General features: G+C 51.0%; 1 protein-coding gene across 1 annotated transcript in view; it reads left to right on the top strand.

Annotated features, from left to right (window-relative positions):
• The window catches only part of PRKCB (protein kinase C, beta), a 130,712-nt gene that overhangs the window by 81,406 nt on the left and 28,695 nt on the right, over positions 1-20,611 (top strand). Inside the window, exons 6-10 of the mRNA XM_014936185.1 lie at positions 3,925-4,081; positions 4,458-4,592; positions 6,720-6,816; positions 12,919-13,065; positions 20,199-20,372. Coding sequence (XP_014791671.1) covers positions 3,925-4,081; positions 4,458-4,592; positions 6,720-6,816; positions 12,919-13,065; positions 20,199-20,372 — 710 coding nt within the window. The remainder of the gene's footprint in view (positions 1-3,924; positions 4,082-4,457; positions 4,593-6,719; positions 6,817-12,918; positions 13,066-20,198; positions 20,373-20,611) is intronic.

The following is a 20,611-nucleotide window of genomic DNA, read 5'->3' on the forward strand; positions in this document are numbered from 1 at the left end:
GTGCAGGATGTGGGTTGGGGCTGGGTGCCATTCAGTCCCCAGTATCATGCCCCCCCCCAGTTTAAGTGGTCCTGTACCCCAGCGAGTGGCAGTGGGCTGTCTGTTTTTGACATGGAGATGAAATCTTCCCCCAAGGCTCCGACCTCTCCCTGTGCTGCCAAGGGTCAGGGTCATGGAAAATACGTTTTCATAATAATTTCAAAGCCAGGAAAGGTAATGGCAGGTAGAAAAAGAGTTGCAGGGGAAGGGTGTGAAGAGCCTGCAGAAGGTAGGATGGTTGCCTGCAGCTCTGAAGGCTGTGGTCGGAGCAGCTGAGGGGTTAAGGATGGAGCTGTGTGAAGAGGGGGGGATGCCTGGTGGGGCTCTGGGCTGGGGGACAGGGGGACAGGAGTGCCAGGGTCTCCTACAAGGCACTTCCCATGTCTGCAAACAGCAAAAGCAATTCCTGCTGTTTGTTTACAAACCCCGAGAAGACTTCTTCCCTCATGGGCTCATTGCCAGTCAGGCAGGGCCTTGGCAGGACCTATGGTGGGACTTTTCTCTAATACACTTCTGTGTTTTATAATTCAAGGACGTAGTTACAAAGATTGCCTTTTTTCCTATCAAAAAAAGCACAGATAAAAGCTTATAACGGTGATGAGAAAATATGTATTCTTCTCCTCTGATAAGGGGTGGGGGAGAGGAAGGCGTTCCGGCTGTATCAGTGCAGAGCCTTGGCGGGGCCCTTGGAAATTAAACTCATTACTTAAAGATCTCACAGAGCAGATTGCGGGCCTTTCTGCTTGGGTGGTACAAAGCTTTCCACAGAAGATTTTGACCGAGAGTCCAAATTAAGCCACGGAATAACTACTGTGCATCCCCTGGAGTGCAGAGCTGGAATTTATGTCCAAAGTATTTTGGTTGTTTTGTTTTTTTTTTTAAAAAAAAGGAGTCCTTTATTAAATGGCACATGAAGATAATTGTCAGGATGCTAGAGAAATGAAGTCATGCTGCTTGTGTCACAGCAGGCGGTCACAGGCGGAAGGAGGTGAGACTGTTGGGCTGGTCTCACAGGACGTGAGAGCAGGTGATTATGGAGGGAGGTGATTGTGCCCCTGTACTTGGCACTGGAGGCCACATCTGGAGTATTGTGTCCAGTTTTGGGCACCTCAATACAAGAGAGATCTGGAGGTGCTGGAGCGAGTGCAGAGGAGGGCAACGAAACTAGTGAAGGGCCTGGAAGACAAATCATATGAGGAACAGCTGAGGGAGCTAGGAGTGTTTAGTATGAGGAAGAGGAGGCTGAGGGGAGACCTCATCTCTCTCTACAGCTACTTGAAAGGACACTGTAGAGAGATTGGTGCTGGTCTCTTCTCACAGGTAATTAACGACAGAACAAGAGGGAACGGCTTCAAGCTCCAACAGGGGAGGTTTAGATTGAACATTAGGAAGGAATTTTTCACAGAAAGAGTGGTCAGGCATTGGAACAGGCTGCCCAGGGAGGTGGTTGAGTCACCATCCCTGGCTGTGTTTAAGGGACGTTTAGATGGGGTACTGAGGGATATGGTGTAGGGGAGGACTATGTAGAGTAGGGTAGATGGTTGGACTCGATGATCCCAAGGGTCTCTTCCAACCTGAACAATTCTATGATTCTATGATGTGGGGCTGCCTGGGTTCGTTAGGGTGATGAGGTCGTTGTGAGCAGGTGACACATCTCGGGTGCTGGTGCTCCCCCAGCCCTAGCCCTGCTGTGGGTCTCTGCCTGTACGGGGACCGTGGAGGGATGGCCCAGTGCAAAGAACTCAGGGAGCAGCCTGTGTAATACATAATGAACTGGCAATAAGCTGAGGAGCTTGAAAGCTGCTCAGTTCTGATATTTTACTGTATTCTGGAGATACCTGTTGTCTGTTTAAAGAAACCCTTCATCCTGTTTCGTACAGGAAAGGTGGATCCTCCTCCTCGGGCATCTTTTCAGGAGCGCTTTTAGGATGCTCCGGTGTCCCCACCCCCCTCAGCGCCCTCCCAGGGGATGAAATCAGGTTTCAGAGCGGTGTGTAGGGTCCCCAGGTCCTGGTGTTCATCCCTGCTGGGAAAATGAGACCGTTGCTGCCTACACAACCTGCGGGGGGGCACTGCCCCGGGGACAGGAGCCTCGCCACGTGTCCTCCTCCTTTTCCAGACAGCAAAGCTGCTCCTTGCACAGGAGCACAGAAAGCTGTTTGTGGATGCTGATGCTGAGCAGCTGCTGTATCTGCATCCCTGACCCCACTGACCGCTGGGGGGGGTCTCAGCCTCCCCGTAAAGAGATCCGACCTATCCTGGGGATGACGGCATCCGTGGCAAGGTCACCCTGTATCGCTGCTTCTGGGGCTGTCAGTAATGAAGTCATTCCTTCCCCTTCTGCCAGAGGGGCAGGAGGTGGCTCTGGCTCCCGGGGCTGCTTTGTCTCAGGAGCCTTGAAGAATATCTAGCGCTGCCGAATCGATAGGGCTGCCCAGGCACCTGTAATTGGGCAGCAGGCGACTCCCAGCAGGTTTGCCTCTCTCTCCGTCTCACGAGCGGCTGTCAAGGGTGTCACGTTTGATAAATGAGCTAGTTTATAAACGCAGATTCGAATTTTGGCTACAAGTTTTGTTCCCTGGAGCCGGAAATTGGGCGATGCTTCAGGCGGACAGCAGTCGGCTGCAGATTTTGGATCATTAATGGGCTTTTCAAAACTGTCTGGTTCCCAACCTCGCATCAGAAACGCCTTACCGGTGATTTGGGAACCCAGCAATTTTTTTCCCTTTCTGTGGCTCACTGAAAGCATCTTCTAATGTCCTGCAGCACCACACACTCAGTTGGAGTCCTCTCCTCCTCAGGATTATGGGGTGAAGCTGTGCCCCCAGTGAACCTTGTGGCAGAGCTGCTGCTGTGATCCGGTGGGATTTCAGGCAGTGCTGAGTTCCCTGTTCCTGACACAGCACAACCCATGTTTTGGCCTGATCCCTGAGGTGTGCACCAGACCTGGGAGGGATGGCCAAGGGGCTGCTGGCAGGCACTGTGCCAGCTGCCGAGGAGGGGCAGGGGGCTCCTTCCTTCCCTCCAATCCTTTGGGAGGAGGGAAGCCCCCACTGCTGCTCTGGATTTTCTTGCAAGCAGCTTTCCCCCTGGTTGTGTCTGTTCTCCATCATGTCCCATCAGACTTTCCATCTCTGATATCTTTGCTCGGGCTGGAGGGAAGATAAGACCCTGCTCCCAGAAGACAGCCCCTTTTTGACTTAATCTAGGGAAAGAGACTTAGATCAGCCTGCTTGTATTTAATTTGTCAAAACTGCAATCCAATTACCAGCAGTCGAGGTCGCCTACAGGTTTGCTCTCCCCTCTTCTGCTCCTTGTTCTTCTCCTGCTCCCTAAAGGAGAAGCTCTGACCCCTGGGGCCAGGATGCTGCTGCCAGCATCCCCCTGGTCCCTTGGGGACGTGGGTGCTGAGCCCAAGGGAACCCTAAAGGAGAGCTCAGTTCTGGATCCGGCCTCTGTGCTGGTGGTTTCTGGTGCCTGCTGTCCCCTGTTTGTGGCTCTTTCATTGCTATTTCCACTCTCAATGGAAAGCACCATCCCCAAACTCCCACCTCGCCCAAAGAAAAGATGCAAATCAGTGCAATTCTCCTTACCAAGGTGCAAGAGGAAACAAAACAGCTTTAAATGTTTAAAACTGAGAGCAAACAACAAATCATTCTATTAGGAAGTGAAAATAATCTCTTGAGTTGATCCTTCAGCCTCCCTTGTCCATTAGAGCTGTGTTTACTTTGCATTGATAACTGTTTCTCGTGTAATGTCCGTGTCTGCACATACTCAGTTTTTAATCACTTCTTTCACGCTGACCACGGGCACACAAGCAAGTTGCCTATTGTTGGGGATTTTTATAGTTTGGATACTGAATTTAATCCTTTTTCTCTTTCCCAGTAAGAGATGCTAAAAACCTAGTTCCTATGGATCCTAATGGCTTGTCAGATCCCTACGTGAAGCTTAAACTAATCCCTGACCCCAAAAATGAAAGCAAACAGAAGACCAAAACTATCAAGTGCTCCCTGAATCCTGAGTGGAACGAGACATTCAAATTGTAAGTACAAGAAAAACGTTTAAACTTGTAGACTCATTTTTCTCACCCCTAAGAATTAATGTGATTGTATTTGCTCTGATTTAATTATTCAGAGACATTAAGCTGATTCAAGTGAGAAATAATTCTTTTCAGCCCTGTAAGTGTGACTCAGAAACACTCAAACCTCTGCCCTGACCCCTGATCAAAGCCGAGTGTTTCAGGGCAGGAGCTCTGCGTTATCCGTTTGAAACAGATGCAGTCGGGAAATTAAATGTTCAAGAGCTGAATGGTCACTGAAGACCATCCCTTCATTTTGCATCCATAGAGTGTGGAGGGCACAGTGGTGTAACGATGGCTTCCAGAATAAAACCCTCCCTTTTTCTCTCCTCTCTTCCAGCCAACTGAAAGAGGCGGACAAAGACAGGCGGTTGTCCGTGGAGATTTGGGACTGGGATCTGACCAGCAGGAATGATTTCATGGGCTCCTTGTCCTTCGGGATTTCCGAGCTGCAGAAGTCGGGAGTCGATGGATGGTAAGAGTTGCAACTGTTTTAAAAATACTACGGGCTTTTTAGCAGTCCTGATGTTTTTGTGGCAGCCCATGGTACTTTGCCAGCATCCTTCTGTTCAAGGACCACCAGGCATTTCGACTCCCACGTAAGGTGTCGCTCCGTCTCTCAGGCTGGTGAGAATTGCTGGGGCTGTTGTGGGCTCTGAAGTGTCCCATGGGACACCCAGAGATGCCAGGACAGCGACTGAGTGCCCTGCACGGGCTGACTTTGTCTCACCCCCTCTGTGTCCCCCAGCCCCTTGCAGTGTTGCTCGGGGGGGTTTTCCCACCCGTGGGGCACAGACAGAGGGATGCTGTGCCTGGGGTTCATGGCCAGGGGGCTGGTGCTCCCCACGGGCACTCACTACGTAGGCTTCAGGAGGAAGAATTTGCCGAGCAAGCGTTTTCCAGCATTTTCTGGTTGGATTCCCTCAGTTTCTGTAGTGGGGAGGCAAGGTAGCTGTGTCAGGCGTGCAGGAGAGCAAGGCTGAGAGTGCGTGAAGGGCTGGGGGGGACACGCTTTGAATGGTGATTTGTGGCGGGGCAGCCGCTTTGTAGCACACTCTGTAGCACACAGAGAAGCAGAAACGGTGCTGAGGGGCACTGCTCAATAAAAGGAGGAATGCTACCAAAGTGTGTAATTACCATCGCTCGTTACCATACGAAAGATGAACGCAGTGGGTCTGTAACACACGCACTGAATGGGTCTCTTCATTTCCATTTTATCTCCCCCAGCAGGACACATGCTGTCTTATTTCCCCTTTTTTTTTTTTGTTTTCCCAGCCACTGATGCCTGAGAGCTGTGTTACCTTTCCATGTGAAGTGTAATAATTGAAAATAGATATTATATGTCTTTTGGAAACCAAACCCAGGCATGCTATTAATTTGCATTCTGTGAGTTGAGCCAACACCCCGGACTCTGGCTCTCCCACCGTGGAAGCTGTTTGTGTCTCCCTTAAAGCAGAGAAGGGAGAGGAGGAGGAATTTAGGCAGATGGGGATGCCAAGTTGTGCAACGTGTGCCGTGCCCCCCCAGGAAAACCCACTCCTTGGGGGGCTGTGGGCAGGGTCTGGCCGTGTTGTGGCACGGATGGCATGTGGAGGGACTCAGCCTTTGCATGCCACAAACCAGACCCTGATTGAGATGCAGCTTCTCTTCTGGAAAACAGCAGAAAACTGTCACACAGTCCCCCCCGCAAATTTCCAGTCACCTGTAAGGATGCGTGTGTGTCAGCTGGGGCTGGGGAGCTGCCGGCTTCTGCCGCAGCCCTAAGTCTGATCGTTTCCCCAGCCTTTTAAAAATCATGTAAGTGGAGATCTAAGTAATTTTCCTTGTCACAGCATTTGGCTAGAGTAAACTCTAGAAGGAGCTCTGATGTATATTTCATATCTAAACAACTGCAGTTAATGGAGGAAACAAGCTCAAAGGAAGAGTCTGTCCCTATATTATGCAAATAGCGCTTTGTTCGCTCTCTGCAGCTTCTGTAGATAACACCCAGCTGATAACCGTCCCGCTGCCGCGAGGCTTTGCCGATGGAGCCCAGGCTTTGCCCGCGGCTGTGTGAAATGCCTCAGATCTGAGTGACACTTCCATGATTTCTGATAATTGCTGCTTAAACTTTTTTTCCTTTTTTTTTTTTCTTTTTTTTCTGATGAGCGGCTTGGTTTTGTGCTCAGGGTTGTTGGTGCCAGCCTGGCACTGGCATGTTCCGTGTGCTCTTGCCATGGAGCCCGGCCTGACTTGGCACCTGGGGCAGGTGATGGGGAAAGGAGCTTGCCCAAGTGTGGCCATCACAAGGAAGATGTGCTTTATCTGTGGGTTTTGGGGTCAGGTTTGTGTTTTGGAAGAGACAACAGTGCTTTGTGATGTCCACAAAATATGGTTCCTGGGTCCCCAGTACAGTGGGGGACCCCAGAAACAAACCTCCACTGGGGTGTATGGCTGGGAGCTTGCCGAGTTGGGATGATTTGGGGATGTGAGGTTTGGGGGAGTCCTCTAACCTTGGGGAAGGGTCACCTGGAGCCCAGTAGAGTGGAGCAGGAGGTGCGATCCTGCCCGCCCGTGGTCCTGCCTGCCATCCTGACCTGATGTTCTCGCCCTGTCCCTCCAGGTTTAAGCTGCTGAGCCAGGAAGAGGGAGAGTATTTCAACGTCCCGGTGCCTCCTGAGGGAGAAGAAGGAAACGAGGAGCTGAGGCAGAAATTTGAGGTGAATTGATTTTTCTTGGGAACTCAGGGGTTTTCCTCGCTGCCTGCCTTCCCCTCGGCAAGGGGCTTTCCCTGCTGGGGCTTTCCCTGCCAGCTCCTTCCCCAGCAGCACAGGGAGCACAGAGCAGGGTATGAACCATCACTCCTCCCTCTCCCCACTTTCCACCCACTCCTGGGGACTCGTGCCCTTGGCCAGTCCTTCTCAAGGCTCTCCATGGCACACCTGGCTCCAGGGCACAACTTTTGAGCGAGGTTTCCAGAAGGTAAGTTATTTGGTTATGCTTAGCAAAAAACAGTCACTCTGGAGATTTGAAGATTTGGCTACCGTTGGGAATGGGAAGTTTGTGATGCGTCCACAAGCGGTTCCTGCCTCACTGGTGCAGTGCTGGGTCATGTCATCATGTCAGGCTGGTGCTTCCAGGGCAGAGGAGACCCAAGAGACCATGGGTGCTTCCAGCAGGGCTCTGGTCACTCCTTGGATGGCTGCAGCTGCACAGTTTCTCCAGCACGAGGCACATGGGGAACCAGGAACAACTGTGCAATGGTCTGAGGAATGGTGGGGAGCTGGGACAGATGGGCCAAAATCATTCTGTAGAGGCTTACAGAAGAGCAAGTTAAGGCAAAAGGATTCAGATACACCAGGAGGTGGAAGTGTAAGGCTCATTCGCATGCAATTTTCTGATGGGATTGACAGGATGTTTTTTAATTGGAGCACACGGAATGAGCCATCCCTCTCAGTCTTCTGGAATACTCGCTGCTAATTTAAAAGCACAGTGACCTCCCTGCACACGTGTGTGTCTGACTTCGTGGTGGAAGCTGGCAGTGGATTAGCTGGGAAAGGGAACGCTTGTTTCTGGTGGATGAGGAGATGAGAGATATGAAAATGATTTCTTGGCACTTATATCAGGTTGAAAATACAACAGAGAATATTGCACGATGCAGAGTTTTGTGTAATGGTTGCTTGGTGCCTTGTGCTCCGCTAAGAGCAGGCTTGATTCTGTGTCTCTGCTACCTGTGGGTAGGAAGGAGTCTGAAATCTCATCATTTCGAAGAAGTCCTTTCTTCTTGCTGCAAAGAAAGCAGATAGCAAACACCCTTTCATTTGCATTGTTTTGGGCAATGTCCATCTTTCTGTTAGGATCACATAATTCAAAATAAGTATTTTGCCAAAAGTGAGAGTTTGTAAAAACAAGTATAGTATAGCTAGAAGAAGAGGTACTTCACTTAATGTATTTCCAACACTATATTCCAGTTAAAGAGGGGTGAAGATCCTGGATGTCCCAGGATGACCTGACGTGACCCTGCTCCTGCTGTCAGCACGTGTGTTGGTGCAGCAGTTCCACCCGTGCTCTGAGGTGCCATATAATAGGATTTGTTCGTCTTGTGGTTTTTTTTTCCCTGTCATGCTGCTGATTATGAATTAATATAATTAACTAAGATAAATTAAGATATTCATATAATTGGATTTGCAGCTAATCTCCGAAAGAAACCCTTTCTTAGCCGTTAAATGTCATGGCAGCCTTTGTAGCCTGCCTTGTGCACTGAGCCCAGGCTGGGCTTTGAAGAGGGTGATGCTGAGTGTCACGCTGGGTACCAGCGATGCCTGACGGCGCGTTGCACCGAGGCGTTACCGACGCTGCTGGGGCTGTGGAGGTGTAAGCCAGGAACACCAGGGCAATACATTCGAGCCAGTGATTTAATTCTCAATAACGAAGATAATCCATCCTTCCCGTGGTATGTAGCACTGGTCTCTCAGCCCAGATAGTGGGATAATCTGGTGGACTAAGAGTGGAGCCTATGCTAATTGAGATACAGACTAATTGATAAGGCCAAGTGAAGAGATACGGGTGCCTGTGAAAAGCCAAGGACATAATCACTCAGAAAAGCCCATCACTTTTGTGGATATGGGATTTCAAGGAGCCAGAAAGGCTCTGCAGAACCTCACACCTGGGCTTCCCCGAGGAGCTGGCCCCAGGAAGCTGCTGTCAGCATCCGAGGACATCGGGGCTTTTTAGTGGTGGCACCAAGGATCTGCACAGAGGTGAGATTTCCCTGCCAGTCTCTGGAATATTTCAGTGATGCTCGGGTCCAACTCCCCAGGAGGCTTCAAGGAGAAACGCCAATTTACTACTCAATAAACCATGGAAGATCTTGCTGAATGATTGATCCAGACATTACAGAATTAATAGGTTTTTGCCATTTGTCAGTATAGCTAAAGTCTTCCCAGAACCCTAAGAATGAATGGAGGACATCTGGAGACTTATATGAAATGAGCCATACATAAAATGAAATGGTTGCTCTTACGGTTGTCAGTGTGAACTCCGTAATTGTAGCACAGGACTGAGGAGTTAGTTCCTTTTTCTCCTTTTTTAAATCTCACGTGTATCTCATTTACATACACATTTCTTGAATGTCCCCAAAAAATCAGACAGTTCTAATACAACAGTTGGCACACAACCAATAGTTGTCAGCTCTGTAAAGGACTAACTACCCGCTTTTGTTGCATTTCGTGGTGTTAAAAACGGTGTGTATGTTAAAAGTCAGATGATGAGTTGCCTACAGATCAGGAAATGCATTGTCCAGAGGTGTCATTTCGCTCTCCCAGGCTACATCTGGACCTTCACCTCACCGTCTCTTCCCCTGTTGCATCTTCCTTTGGGAGTGAGTCAGTGTTCCCACGAAGGAAACCCCTGGCCACCTGAGTGATGGCTTGTGCCAGCGTCACAGGGGGCGAGGAGTGCCCTGGAGCCTGGTTGTGCTGCATCAGTCAGGGTGCTGCCACGGCATTTCAGATGACAAGGACTAAAAAGGATTCTCCAATCGATCTGCGTTAGCCCTGCTTGATCCTGCCTCTTCCTGGGCAGCGCCAATCAATAGGACAGAGTTGAAAGGCGTGTGACAAGGGTTAGATTTTGAGAAGATTTAGCGTTGCAAGAGCACCCAGCTGGAAGGGCTGAGGTGTCAGCCTGGACATCTCAGAAGATGTACGGATGTAATGCCCCCTTCCTGGCAGCCTCTGGTGCTGTTCTTGGCCGAGATCCTGCTGCTGCACCTCCTGCAGCCTTCTGTCTGCAGCGGGCACGTCCCGGGCTTGACAACAAAGTGTCCTGAGACAAAAGCCCAGCGTGAAGCCTTGCACTACATCGCCTGCCAATTCTGCTCGGTCTTTATCAGCCGCTTGCTGGGACAGCTTGATAGATGCGAACGTCAGCTGCTATTGCATAAATTCAGATGTAGTAAATTAACTATGACAAATGGAGTTGGATAACGAAGGTCAAGTGCTTTTTTTTTAAAAAAAAATGTGGTGAGTGATATTTGGCACGCTTCAGTTGTAAACCTTAAAGAGGTCTTGAGATTATGTGAGCATCAGGAGTGTATTAAAAATGGGTTAAAGGATTTTTGTGCTCAGAGATAGACTTAGAGACACTCAACAACAAAAGCAAGACACTTCACTTGGGAGTGATGATCCTTATGTCTCCCCAGCTCCTTTTCTGGAAAGACCTTTCCTCCTCTTGGCCAAGAACCTGTTTTATCAGGGGGGTCACGTTGTGTTTATATCCTCATCTTCTCTCCTATGAACCTACCGTGATGCTGCAAATTCAGGTCAAGTGCCAGACAGGCTGTGATTGAAGCAGCCCCTCTTCAAACACCAACTCAGGAGCAGCTGTAGGGACCTGAAGTCGCTCTCATGCTCGGGTGCTGGGTGCTCACCCGGGTGTCTGCTGGTGATGCTGGGATGAGGCAAATGAAAATCCTCTGTGTTGCTCTTTTCCACTCTGCTCAGGATGGAAAGCCATTCCTTGCTGTGGCCAGTGTTTCAGTGAGTCCCGTGGCCAGCCCCGGTGCTTCTGGGCTGCAACTCACAGGAGAAGAAATATGGGCTCACCTGGAATGTCTGACGTGCAGCAGTGTGCTTTTGGGTGTCATTTCATGGAAGCATAATATTGCCCTTGAATTTTATTACAGCTTTTTTTTCCACAGAGGTTAATTTAGTGTCAAATCTGATCTGACAAAATTGTTTTTCATCCGTGATAGAGTATTTAGGAAGCTTTCACAGAATATGACTATTTTGCCTGCTGATAAGTACATGTTTCTTTTGGAGATAGCTTTGAAATACAATAGGATGAGAGTTGCTGAAGGCAAAGTTACACAACACAGGGCTGGCTTTGTGGAGATGCAGAGGCTGCTCTTGTTCGGTTGCCCACGTTTAGATCCCTCTTGGGCCAGGTTCAACGAGCAGCTTTTCAGTCAGTGCCAGAGCTAAAGGCTTCAGCTTCGTGAATGGCAAAGGGTCGGAGTGCCTGAGGCTGAGTGCTCTTCTGACTGGGGATGATGGTATTTTTCACTTTATTGGGTTAGATTTTGGAGATTGCCACAAGGAACCACACGGTGGGGCGAGCATCAAACCAGCAAGGACTCTGCTGTTTGTCACAGAATCACAGAATCATACGGGGTTGGAAGGGACCTCTGGAGATCATCTAGTCCAACCCCCCTGCCAAAGCAGGACCTCCCACAGCAGGTTGCACAGGAACTTGTCCAGGTGGGTTTTGAATGTCTCCAGAGAAGGAGACTCCACCTCCCTGGGCAGCGTGTTCCTGTGCTTTGCCTCCTCATGTTTAGGTGGAACTTCTTCTATTCAAGTTTGTGCCCATTTGCTCTTGTCTTGTCCCTGGGCACCACTGAGAAAAGACCAGCCCCATCCTCTTGACACCCTCCCTTTAAGTATTTATAAGCATTGATCAGATCCCCCCTCCGTCTTCTCTTCTCCGGACTGAAAAGACCCGAGTCCCTCAGCCTCTCCTCATAAGAGAGATGCTCCAGGCCCCTAAAACTGAGCTGATTTGAAGTAAAATGCTCGAGGCTGGGGACCCCCTTCTTTTTGGGGATGTTGCAAAAGCCTGAAAAGGTTCCAATGAGGAAAACCCCTTGTGTGTCAGGAGAGGTGACTTTCTTTGCACTTTTCCTCATGGGAAAGCGAGTGTGTGGCTCCGCTGGTGGCAGTGGCAGGTCCCGGTGGTGGTTGGATGGTTTCAGCCCCCTCCTTGGGGCAGAGCTGCATTAGCAATTATGATGTTTGTAAATCCTGGAGACCGTTCCTCTAATTTTCAGTGCAGGAGCCTTTCAGATGTTTGTAGGTGCTGCAGGTGACCTTGAATGGAGAATTTTACAGCACGGAGAGCCTTGCAAGAACCAATTAGCAGCAGCAAAGGCTGGGAGATTACTTGTGAGGCTCCTATCTGGAGGAGCTGCGAGCAGCAGCCAAATTGAACTGCTGGAATCGGGTTAATGGAATTTCATGCTAGACTGAGCTCAGTGCAAGCCTTACACTGTCGCATATTTCTAAAAATTAAAACCGAATAAATTTTGAGATAGCTTTTACAAACTGGTTCAGCAAATTAGATAGCCCCTGGACCAATGAGGAGGTGCCGAGCCACTGATGAGATTTTTGTGTTTAAAAATGTGGGGGTTTTGTGAGGCTCCTTAATAAGCAATTGTGATCGCAGCAGCTTGCGCGATTGCTTGGGGATGCAGGAGGAGTGCTTGCTATTCTGGTTTGTTCAAAATGGATTTGTAGCATCCTACGTTCAGCCTGAACTGGCACGGGAGTGCAATGCTCTTCAGTATCAGATAGTAATGGAGGTGGAGCTGGATAAAAACTCCTGTATTTTACCTTAATATGTTTACATTCACCTCTCCTTTGGTGAGGTGAGAGACAGGAGTCAGCTTTGAGAGGAAAAAGCTTATTTAAGCCTCTGTTTTGTACTTTGGATGACCTAGAGCATGTTACGGGGTAACTCCCTGGGCACGGTGACTGTGGGGAGAGGGATAGCGGGGTCATGGGCAGATGTGGTTCCCAGTTGCTCTCGCAGAGATTAACTGGGAACCAGACAAACAGTGCAATGTGTTGGGGCTGCTAACACCTGCAGTGCCCTTCTTGGTGGTGTCATACTTACGGAAAAGATTCCCGTAGTCAGGGTAGGGTTTGACCTGGAAAAGAGCTGATTAATGTGGGGTTTCGGGAACACTGGCTGAAATCACCGTTCTCCACTCTGTTTTCAGTAATTCTTCCTCTTTTCTCCCCGCCCTGTCTCCATCTTTGCAGAGAGCCAAGATTGGAACGGGGTCCAAGGCTGCGGATGAGAAGACAACAAATGCCATTTCCAAATTCGACAACAACGGGAGCAGAGATCGGATGAAACTCTCGGATTTCAATTTCCTGATGGTGCTGGGAAAAGGAAGCTTTGGGAAGGTGTGGTACAACGTACCCCTTTGTGCTTTCTGTATTTAACATAAGTTTGTAGTATTTCTGAGCTGCCGCCATGTGGCTGCTCCGGTGTGATCTGTCCTTGCTCGGACTGGGAGCACTGGTGTCACAGTAATGGGAGCCCAGTCTGTTGACTCCCTTTCAGAGTGTGTGACTGCTGTGTCACAGTGATGAAGATCTGAGATGTCTGATCAGATCACAAGAAGCCCGATGCTCTCTTTTGGGAAGCAGGGTGCGTACTGTGTCTTTAAAGCTCTTTATTTGACCATTTCTTTTCTCTAATAATTACAAATATACGTGAACATTTTAATTAACTTTCCAGACCGATTATAAGTGGTAACTGAATTTAATTCTTCTAGTAATTATGTGACTTGGAGCCTTCATTTTTCTTGGGGTCTTGCCAACTTTGTCATGATTTCCATTAGAAATTCCAGTCCTCGGGTGGCTGCTGGGGCTTCACAGCCCGGAGCAGGCAGGAAGGTGGGCTGCTGTTGCTGGTTTTGCTGGCGTGATGGGTGCCTTGAGGCTGCTCTGATGACTAACAATTGCATTAATTGCAGGGAGTATTGCTCTGCCTTTGGGCACATCTCTTGGGCGGGCAGCAGAGCCAAGGAGAGAATACCAGGGGAGCGATGCTCACCCGTGGCTTGCTGAGCAGAAGGGGTGAACCCGCCTTCCACAGCTGGTACCCATTCCCTCCCCCAGCCTTTTGCTGCCCGTGTTTGAGCTCTGGGAGGTCCCAGCCTCTCTAGATGGATGTTTGCTCCCTTTCTGGAGGTGGAGAGCTTAGAGATCCGCTGAAGCATCTGTGACAGGAGGAGAACGGGGAGTTCCTGATGGTCGCCAGCATCCAGCCTGCAGTTCCCCTGCCAGTGATGCTGCCGTTACTCTGTGTTTCACATCTTTGCTGCAGGTTGGCAGCCTGGGGGGAGCAGGAAAGCCCTGTGCCTCGTGCCCGTGCTGCTGTCAGTCAGTAACATACACATATCTCCCTTTCTGTGTTGCTTTTACCCCCTTTCCTGTCCCTCCCAACACCTAATCCCTTTTAAAGTCTATGCCTGGCATCTGGAAACTCTGTAGTTGTGGTTTCCACACCCCCTCCCCAGCTTCTTTCTTTTAATTTGAGAAACATTAGCAAACCCTTCAGTCGGCATCATGGCTTATATAAGGGAATGTGTGACAGAAACTGTTCCCTGGAACAGAATGTTATAAATATGCTAATTAGTGCTTATTAAAACAGCACGTTGGTTCCTACGGTTAGATGCAGCCTCACCCTCACGTGTGCCTGTGCCTGCGCCTGGCCGGGGAGTGCTCCCCCAGCTCTCCTCCAGCTTCCCTGCCATCCCACCGCCTGTCCCACCAGTGTGGGGGACACCCAGATGGCATGGGGACACCCAGGTGGCACGGCGGAGGGTGTCTGGCTGCAGGGTCCTGCTGCAGAGGAGGCTTTGCTACCTGCTTGTTGTGCACGTACGTGGAGGTGCCAGATGTTTCATAGAATCGTGGAATGGTTTGGGTTGGAAGGAACCTTTAAGGATCTAGTCCAACCCCCCTGAAGTGAGCAGGGACATCTTCAACTGGATCAGGTTGCTCAGAGCCTCATCCAACCTGACTTTGAACGTTTCCAGGGATGTGGCATCTCTCACCTCTCTGGGCAACCTGGGCCAGTGTCTCACCACACTTGGAATAAAGAACTTCTCCCTCATATTTAATCTAAATCTTCCCTCTTTCAGTTTAAAACCGTTACCCCTCATCCTATTGCTCCACTCCATGATCAAGAGTCCTTCCGCATCTCTCCTGTGGCCCCTTTAGGTACTGGAAGGGGCTCTTCTCCAGTCTGAACAACCCCAACTCTCAGCCTGTCCTCACAGCAGAGGTGCTCCAGCCCTCGGATCATCTTTGTGGCTTCCTCTGGACCTGAAGGAGAGGCAGGAGCCGGGCAGAGGTGCACAGCAGATTCCCTGCCCTTGGCGTGCCAAGCAGCCGGTCGGTCGTGTCCATGGCCAACATCCTTCTCCAGGGCTGGCAGCGCCTGCTCCCCTGCTTGGCTGTGAGCTGCCAGCCTCCCTCCTCCCAGCCCCTGCTGCTGCCTTCAAGCAGGCTGAGAGAGCTCTTGGAGTATAATCACACTGTTTTAGCAAGTCTTTGTCTCAGGAATAAGCTTATTAACCCTTTGGCATCAGTAGCTCAGATTTACCCCTTAGTGTTTTTCTCTCTCCACCACTACGGCTGCCCAGGGTCGGGAGTACCTATTGTTTTGGCCTCAACGGAGTTTAATAAACTTGCTTTCTCTCCATCCAGCATCAAAATATCTCCAGTTATTATGCTGGAGCATTCCCAAACAAATATTCTATATTATAGGAATAACTCAAGTTAAATATCAGCTTTTTCTGCACCAAAAAAAAAATCAGAAAAAGAATGCAGTCTACTTTCCAGAGAGTGAGCTGGCAGATGGAGGTCCCCACAGAGCCAGGCATCAAGGTTTAGGGGATGGAAAATAGCTCTGGTGTGGAAAATAGCTCAGAGACAGGGGCTCGGGTGTGCGTGGTCCCGGCTTGGCGTGTTCAGCCCCAGGACGCAGGGAGACCCTCGGTGCTCCTTGGTGGTGTCAGGTCTTCTTGGCCAGGGGGTCTGTAGGAGCCACCAGGAGCTGTAACTGGTGGCAATCCCCCGCTGGGCTGGCACGGGGAAAGGAGATGTTCCCGACTGAAGAAGGCAGCACTTGGCACAGCCCACCCTGGGTTTGCTTTGCTGTAATATAAATAGAGGAAAGTTAAATTATGTGGCTTGCTCATATTTTTGCAGCTAATCAATCTGTCATGCTATCAAGCTGTCAATCTTTTCTGGGGGTTTTATGGTGTTTTTTCCGAGTGGGGCTGATTCTTTTGCCTCTGCAGTTTTGGATTCGAGTGCAACGGGGGACAATTTTCATGTCCCATGATAATCTTCAAGCTGTAAAACTCTCTCCTCTCCTCTCTTGGTATGAAGCGTGGCAGAAGGGCTGGTAGTTGGTGCATTTGGGACAGGGGCTTGGTCTTGGACCTAGTTGTGCTGTAGCCCCTGGGCACGTGGTGAGGTTTGGGTGCCCACTCCCTCCTTGGACCAATGTGCATCGTGTTCAGGGTGCTACCCAACCATGCTGGGTGCATTTGCTTGCTTGGATCCTTTTGTGTTTATGGTACAATGGGTCCCAGTCTTTTTCTTTGTCATTATCAGCCGCTGCTGAAGCCTGCTCATCGGTGGCTGTCCTTCTCCTGAGATTTCAGCTGTACCCATGCTGCAGTCACCATAGGAACTGCCATGCCAGCGTGCTGGAGCCAGCTCCGAGCCAGCCCCGAGAGTACCGAGCTTGGAGCAGGCTCCTCTGCAGAGCTGAATGGGCTGCAGCCCCACACCGGCACCGCCAAGCAGGGTCGGAGGGAGATGGCATTGGAGAGGGTCACATAAACCCCCCAGGATGCCATCAGCCCCATCTCCTGCTCGGGGAACAGGCCAAGTCTGCTGGCGCTTGTGCAGGCTTCACGCCTGCCACTCAGGGGTGCAGAAGGTATTTTCTCGATTGGCCGCAGATCAGAGCTTGCGATCTCTTCTGCATATGCAAATTCGCAGCGATTACCGCATCCTGCATGGCATTAGTCTGGATGAGCACTTCTGGAGCTGCTCGCTCTGCCAGCCCAGATGTGGGAAAGAACTGCAGTAGCGTGGCAGCATCCCTCTGCGCCCCCCCAGACACGCTCTCACACTTGGCCTCTTCGCTGAGGGTGTCACGCAGCTGATTTTTAGGCAGCTGCAAAGTCCCTTTGCCTTTTATGTTTCAGTAGAGCAGGGCTGGTCGGCTCAGCAGTGGCTCGGGATTGCCATGTCACTGGGAAGAGACCGCATGAAACATTTACGGTCCCTATATGCCCTAGAGTGTTTTGTTTTTTTTTTTGCATTTAATGTGGTAGAGCAGCCAAGCTCTGCCTCTCGCTGCGCTGCGGGGACTGAGCACGCTGTGGTGGTGGTGGCCACATCCCTGGATGGGTGGGAATCACACACCAACATCTCGGTGGCACCCACCGCTCTCTGTGGGGTTTTCTCCCATGCAGCACAGGCTCCCATCGCCTGGGTGGAGTTCAGGGTCATTTAACACACAGCTGAATCCCCTTTGCCAGCAGCTGGTTTTACCTTTACATTCCACAGAATCACAGAATCTCCATGGTTGGAAGGGACCTTTGAGATCATCGAGTCCAACCATACACACACACACAAAAAACCTCCCAACAATCTCGGGCACTAGAGCATGCCCTGAAGTGCCACGTCTACAAGTTTCTTAAATACCTCCAGGGATGGTGACTCCACCACCTCCCTGGAGGCTGTTCCAGTGCCTGACCACCCCCTCAGGAAAGTAATTCTTCCTAATACCTAATCTAAACCTCCCCTGCCGCAACTTCAGACCATTTCCTCTGGTCCTGTGTCTCCCAGGGTGTTTATGCTTGAACATGCTCCATCAGCAGTGCTCTCTCCCCTGCAAAATGTCTGGAGAAGCATCTCAGGATGCTTCCTGAGACCTGCCTGGCCCTGTCATCTCTCTCCTCTAAAGGGGTGTCCTGCTGCCACCCCCTCCCCAGAGCTGTCCCTTTGGGGCAGTGGCAGGTGCCAGGCTCAGGAGATTCCCTGGTGTAGTTAATTTTCCTCTGAAAGGGTTATGGATAGCAAGGTGGGTCTGTATATAATTGATATTGCATGTAACCTACTTACTCCCAGGTAACAGCTTCATCTTCCCACAGACTCTCTTCTTGGAGTGGTCGCTTTTCCACCAATTCTGCTTTTATCACTTAAAAATCAGCCCCCTTTTTTAGCCCTGGCACGTGGTGACTTGTAAATCTTAACCTGTGTAAAAAATGGTGAAGACAAACGGAGGCAGTGAACTGAAATGGTCCAGTTTCGGCAGAATCTCAAGGGAGAGCAGAGGGGCTACCCCATCCCATGGCTGCACCGGGCTCTCCCTGTGCATTGAGCTCCTCGATTTGGTGCGAAGGGCCGTTGTGAGACACAACTCACAAGCCAAGCACAAATCTGGTCCCAGTTGCTGTGCCTTGCTGGGCTGCATCGCGGCAGCAGGCACCGAGCTTCCTTCAGACACCGGCGAGGAAATAAATCAGTTCCCAAAGTGGCTGGCGCGCTGTCTGTCTGCTGCTTTAGCCCTGCCGAGGGATGAGTGTGGCGTGTGGCCGCGGCCATCCCGGCCCCTGCTGATGAAAATGTAAATGTCAGTGGCTTCTCCAGAGCACTTGGCGCGGAGCAGCCCCGCTGCCTTTCCCGGCTAATCCTGACAAGCAGCGTGGCAAGGACAGGCAGCCTCTCCAGGGCCGCAGCCAAGCGCCTGCAGCCGGCCTGAGCCGCGGCCTCTCACAGTGCGCTTGTCCCCAGCGCGCTGTTGTTCTCACTGGAACAAGCGGGTGGGCACCGAGGGCTTCAGTCCTCGGGCTGCGTCCCCTGCCCTGTCCCTGGTTCTCGGGCTGTGTCCCCTGCCATGTGCCCAGTCCTTGGGGTGTGTCCCCTGCCATTTCCCCAGTTCTCAGGCTGTGTCCACTGCCTTGTCCTCAGTTCTTAGGCTGTGTCCCCTGCCATGTCCCCGGTTCTCAGACTGTGTCCCCTGCCATGTGCCCAGTCCTCAGGCTGTGTCCCCTGTCTTGTCCTCAGTCCTTGAGCTGTGTCCCCTGCCTTGTCCCCAGTTCTCAGGCTGTGTCCCCTGTCTTGTCCTCAGTTCTCGAGCTGTGTCCCTTGCTGTGTGCCCAGTCCTCAGGCTGTGTCCCCTGTCTTGTCCTCAGTCCTCAAGCTGTGTCCCCTGCCGTGTGCCCAGTCCTTGGGCTGTGTCCCCTGCCTTGTCCTCAGTTCTTGGGCTATGTCCCCATTTCTCAGGCTGTGTCCCCTGCCTTGCTTCCCCAGGGCTGGCCGGTGCTGCCCTGTCCCCAGACCCCAGAGAGGGCTGCTCTGCCCCGGGACAGGCTCCCTGGGGAGGCTGGGGGCTCTGCTGGGCAGGCTGCTGTGGGGAGTGTGGGGCTCCAGCCCTGTGTCATCTTCCTGGGGGTGGCGAGAGGGTTAATTCTGTTCTCCTTAGTGTCTCAGAAGTGGTCTGTGAGAGCCGCTCGCGTTTCCTCTGCCAACCTGCCACAGTCTGAAACCTATTTCAGTTCCACCCTATTGATGTTGACTGCTCGTAATTTATTTTCAAAACATCCAAACTCCTGTTCCTGATGTGACTGGAGGATTTCTGCAGACTCTTTCAAATGGAAAGCAATTCATTTCCACTGAGTGCTCGAATCTAACATGATGAGAGAGTGTGAGGAGGGAGAATGGGAAGCAAAGTGTGGTTTCGGAGTCTGTTTATTTTGCTGGCAGCCCAAGGAGCAGCTTATGCTGATGGAGCGTGGTGGATCGGCCTGGGGATCCTCACTGGGGCTGATGGGATTAATGAGGGAAATTTGCACCAGCAGAAGCAGTGTCCCCCATTTCTTGTAATAAATAAACTTGCAAATGGGCGAAACTGGTTTAAAATCCGAGGTTGGATGGATTCTCCTGGATGAGAGGGGCTTTGGCTGGGCGATGGACCGGCACGGAATTGGGTTTTGATCACTGTGCACATTGTGGCGGGGTGTGCCAGGCAGAGAAAATCTTGTGGGTTGTTTCTTATTATTGGCTGTATACTGACTCTTTTCCACTTTAAGTTTTCACCACTTCATAATTTGATAGACTCTGCATTCAAACACTTCACGCCATCCCCCGATGGTGCTTGCACCCTGAGGGTGCCAAACGGGGGCCCAACTGGGGAATGAAGGGTGATGAAGGGTGATCTGTGGCTCAGACATCAGCAAACCCCTCGGACTGGGTTCCTCAGGGTGATTAGGTGCAAGGAAGTAGATACATTACTTGTTAGACTTAGGGTTCCTAAATACTTTTGGAAATACCACTGGTGGCTTTCTGCATCGTTTGGCACCTAAATCTCTTTTCAGGGCTATAAAGGGAGCTGCAGGACAATAAGCAAGCCCTTATTTTTAACTGTTGGCTGTGGCAACCTAGAAGCATTGCAGCTCCACGTTTTCCTTTATCCTGCGTGTGTCCTCTCCCTCGTGCAGGTGATGCTGGCGGAGAGGAAGGGCACGGATGAACTCTACGCCGTTAAGATCTTGAAGAAGGACGTCGTTATCCAGGACGATGACGTAGAGTGCACGATGGTTGAAAAACGTGTCCTGGCTCTCTCCGGGAAGCCTCCGTTCCTGACCCAGCTCCACTCCTGCTTTCAGACGATGGTGAGTGCCGGTGCCACAGCCTGTCCCTGGGCAAAGGGCAGAGCAGACTGGGGACCCTGCTGGACCCTGAGCATGAGCAGGGGGTGGGTCTGACACTTGGCAAAATGGATTTTAGTCCCTTGGCTTCAGTGGTGAGTTTGTGGGCAGAAATCCTCCTCTAGAGACACAGTGTCACAGTTATCTGTGCCTTTCTGGGTGGCTGCAGGGCGCCCGGGAGCTGTGTGGACAGAGCTATAGAG

This window comes from Calidris pugnax, unplaced genomic scaffold (genome assembly GCF_001431845.1).
Source record: "Calidris pugnax isolate Ruff unplaced genomic scaffold, ASM143184v1 scaffold17, whole genome shotgun sequence".
Lineage (NCBI taxonomy): Eukaryota > Metazoa > Chordata > Aves > Charadriiformes > Scolopacidae > Calidris > Calidris pugnax.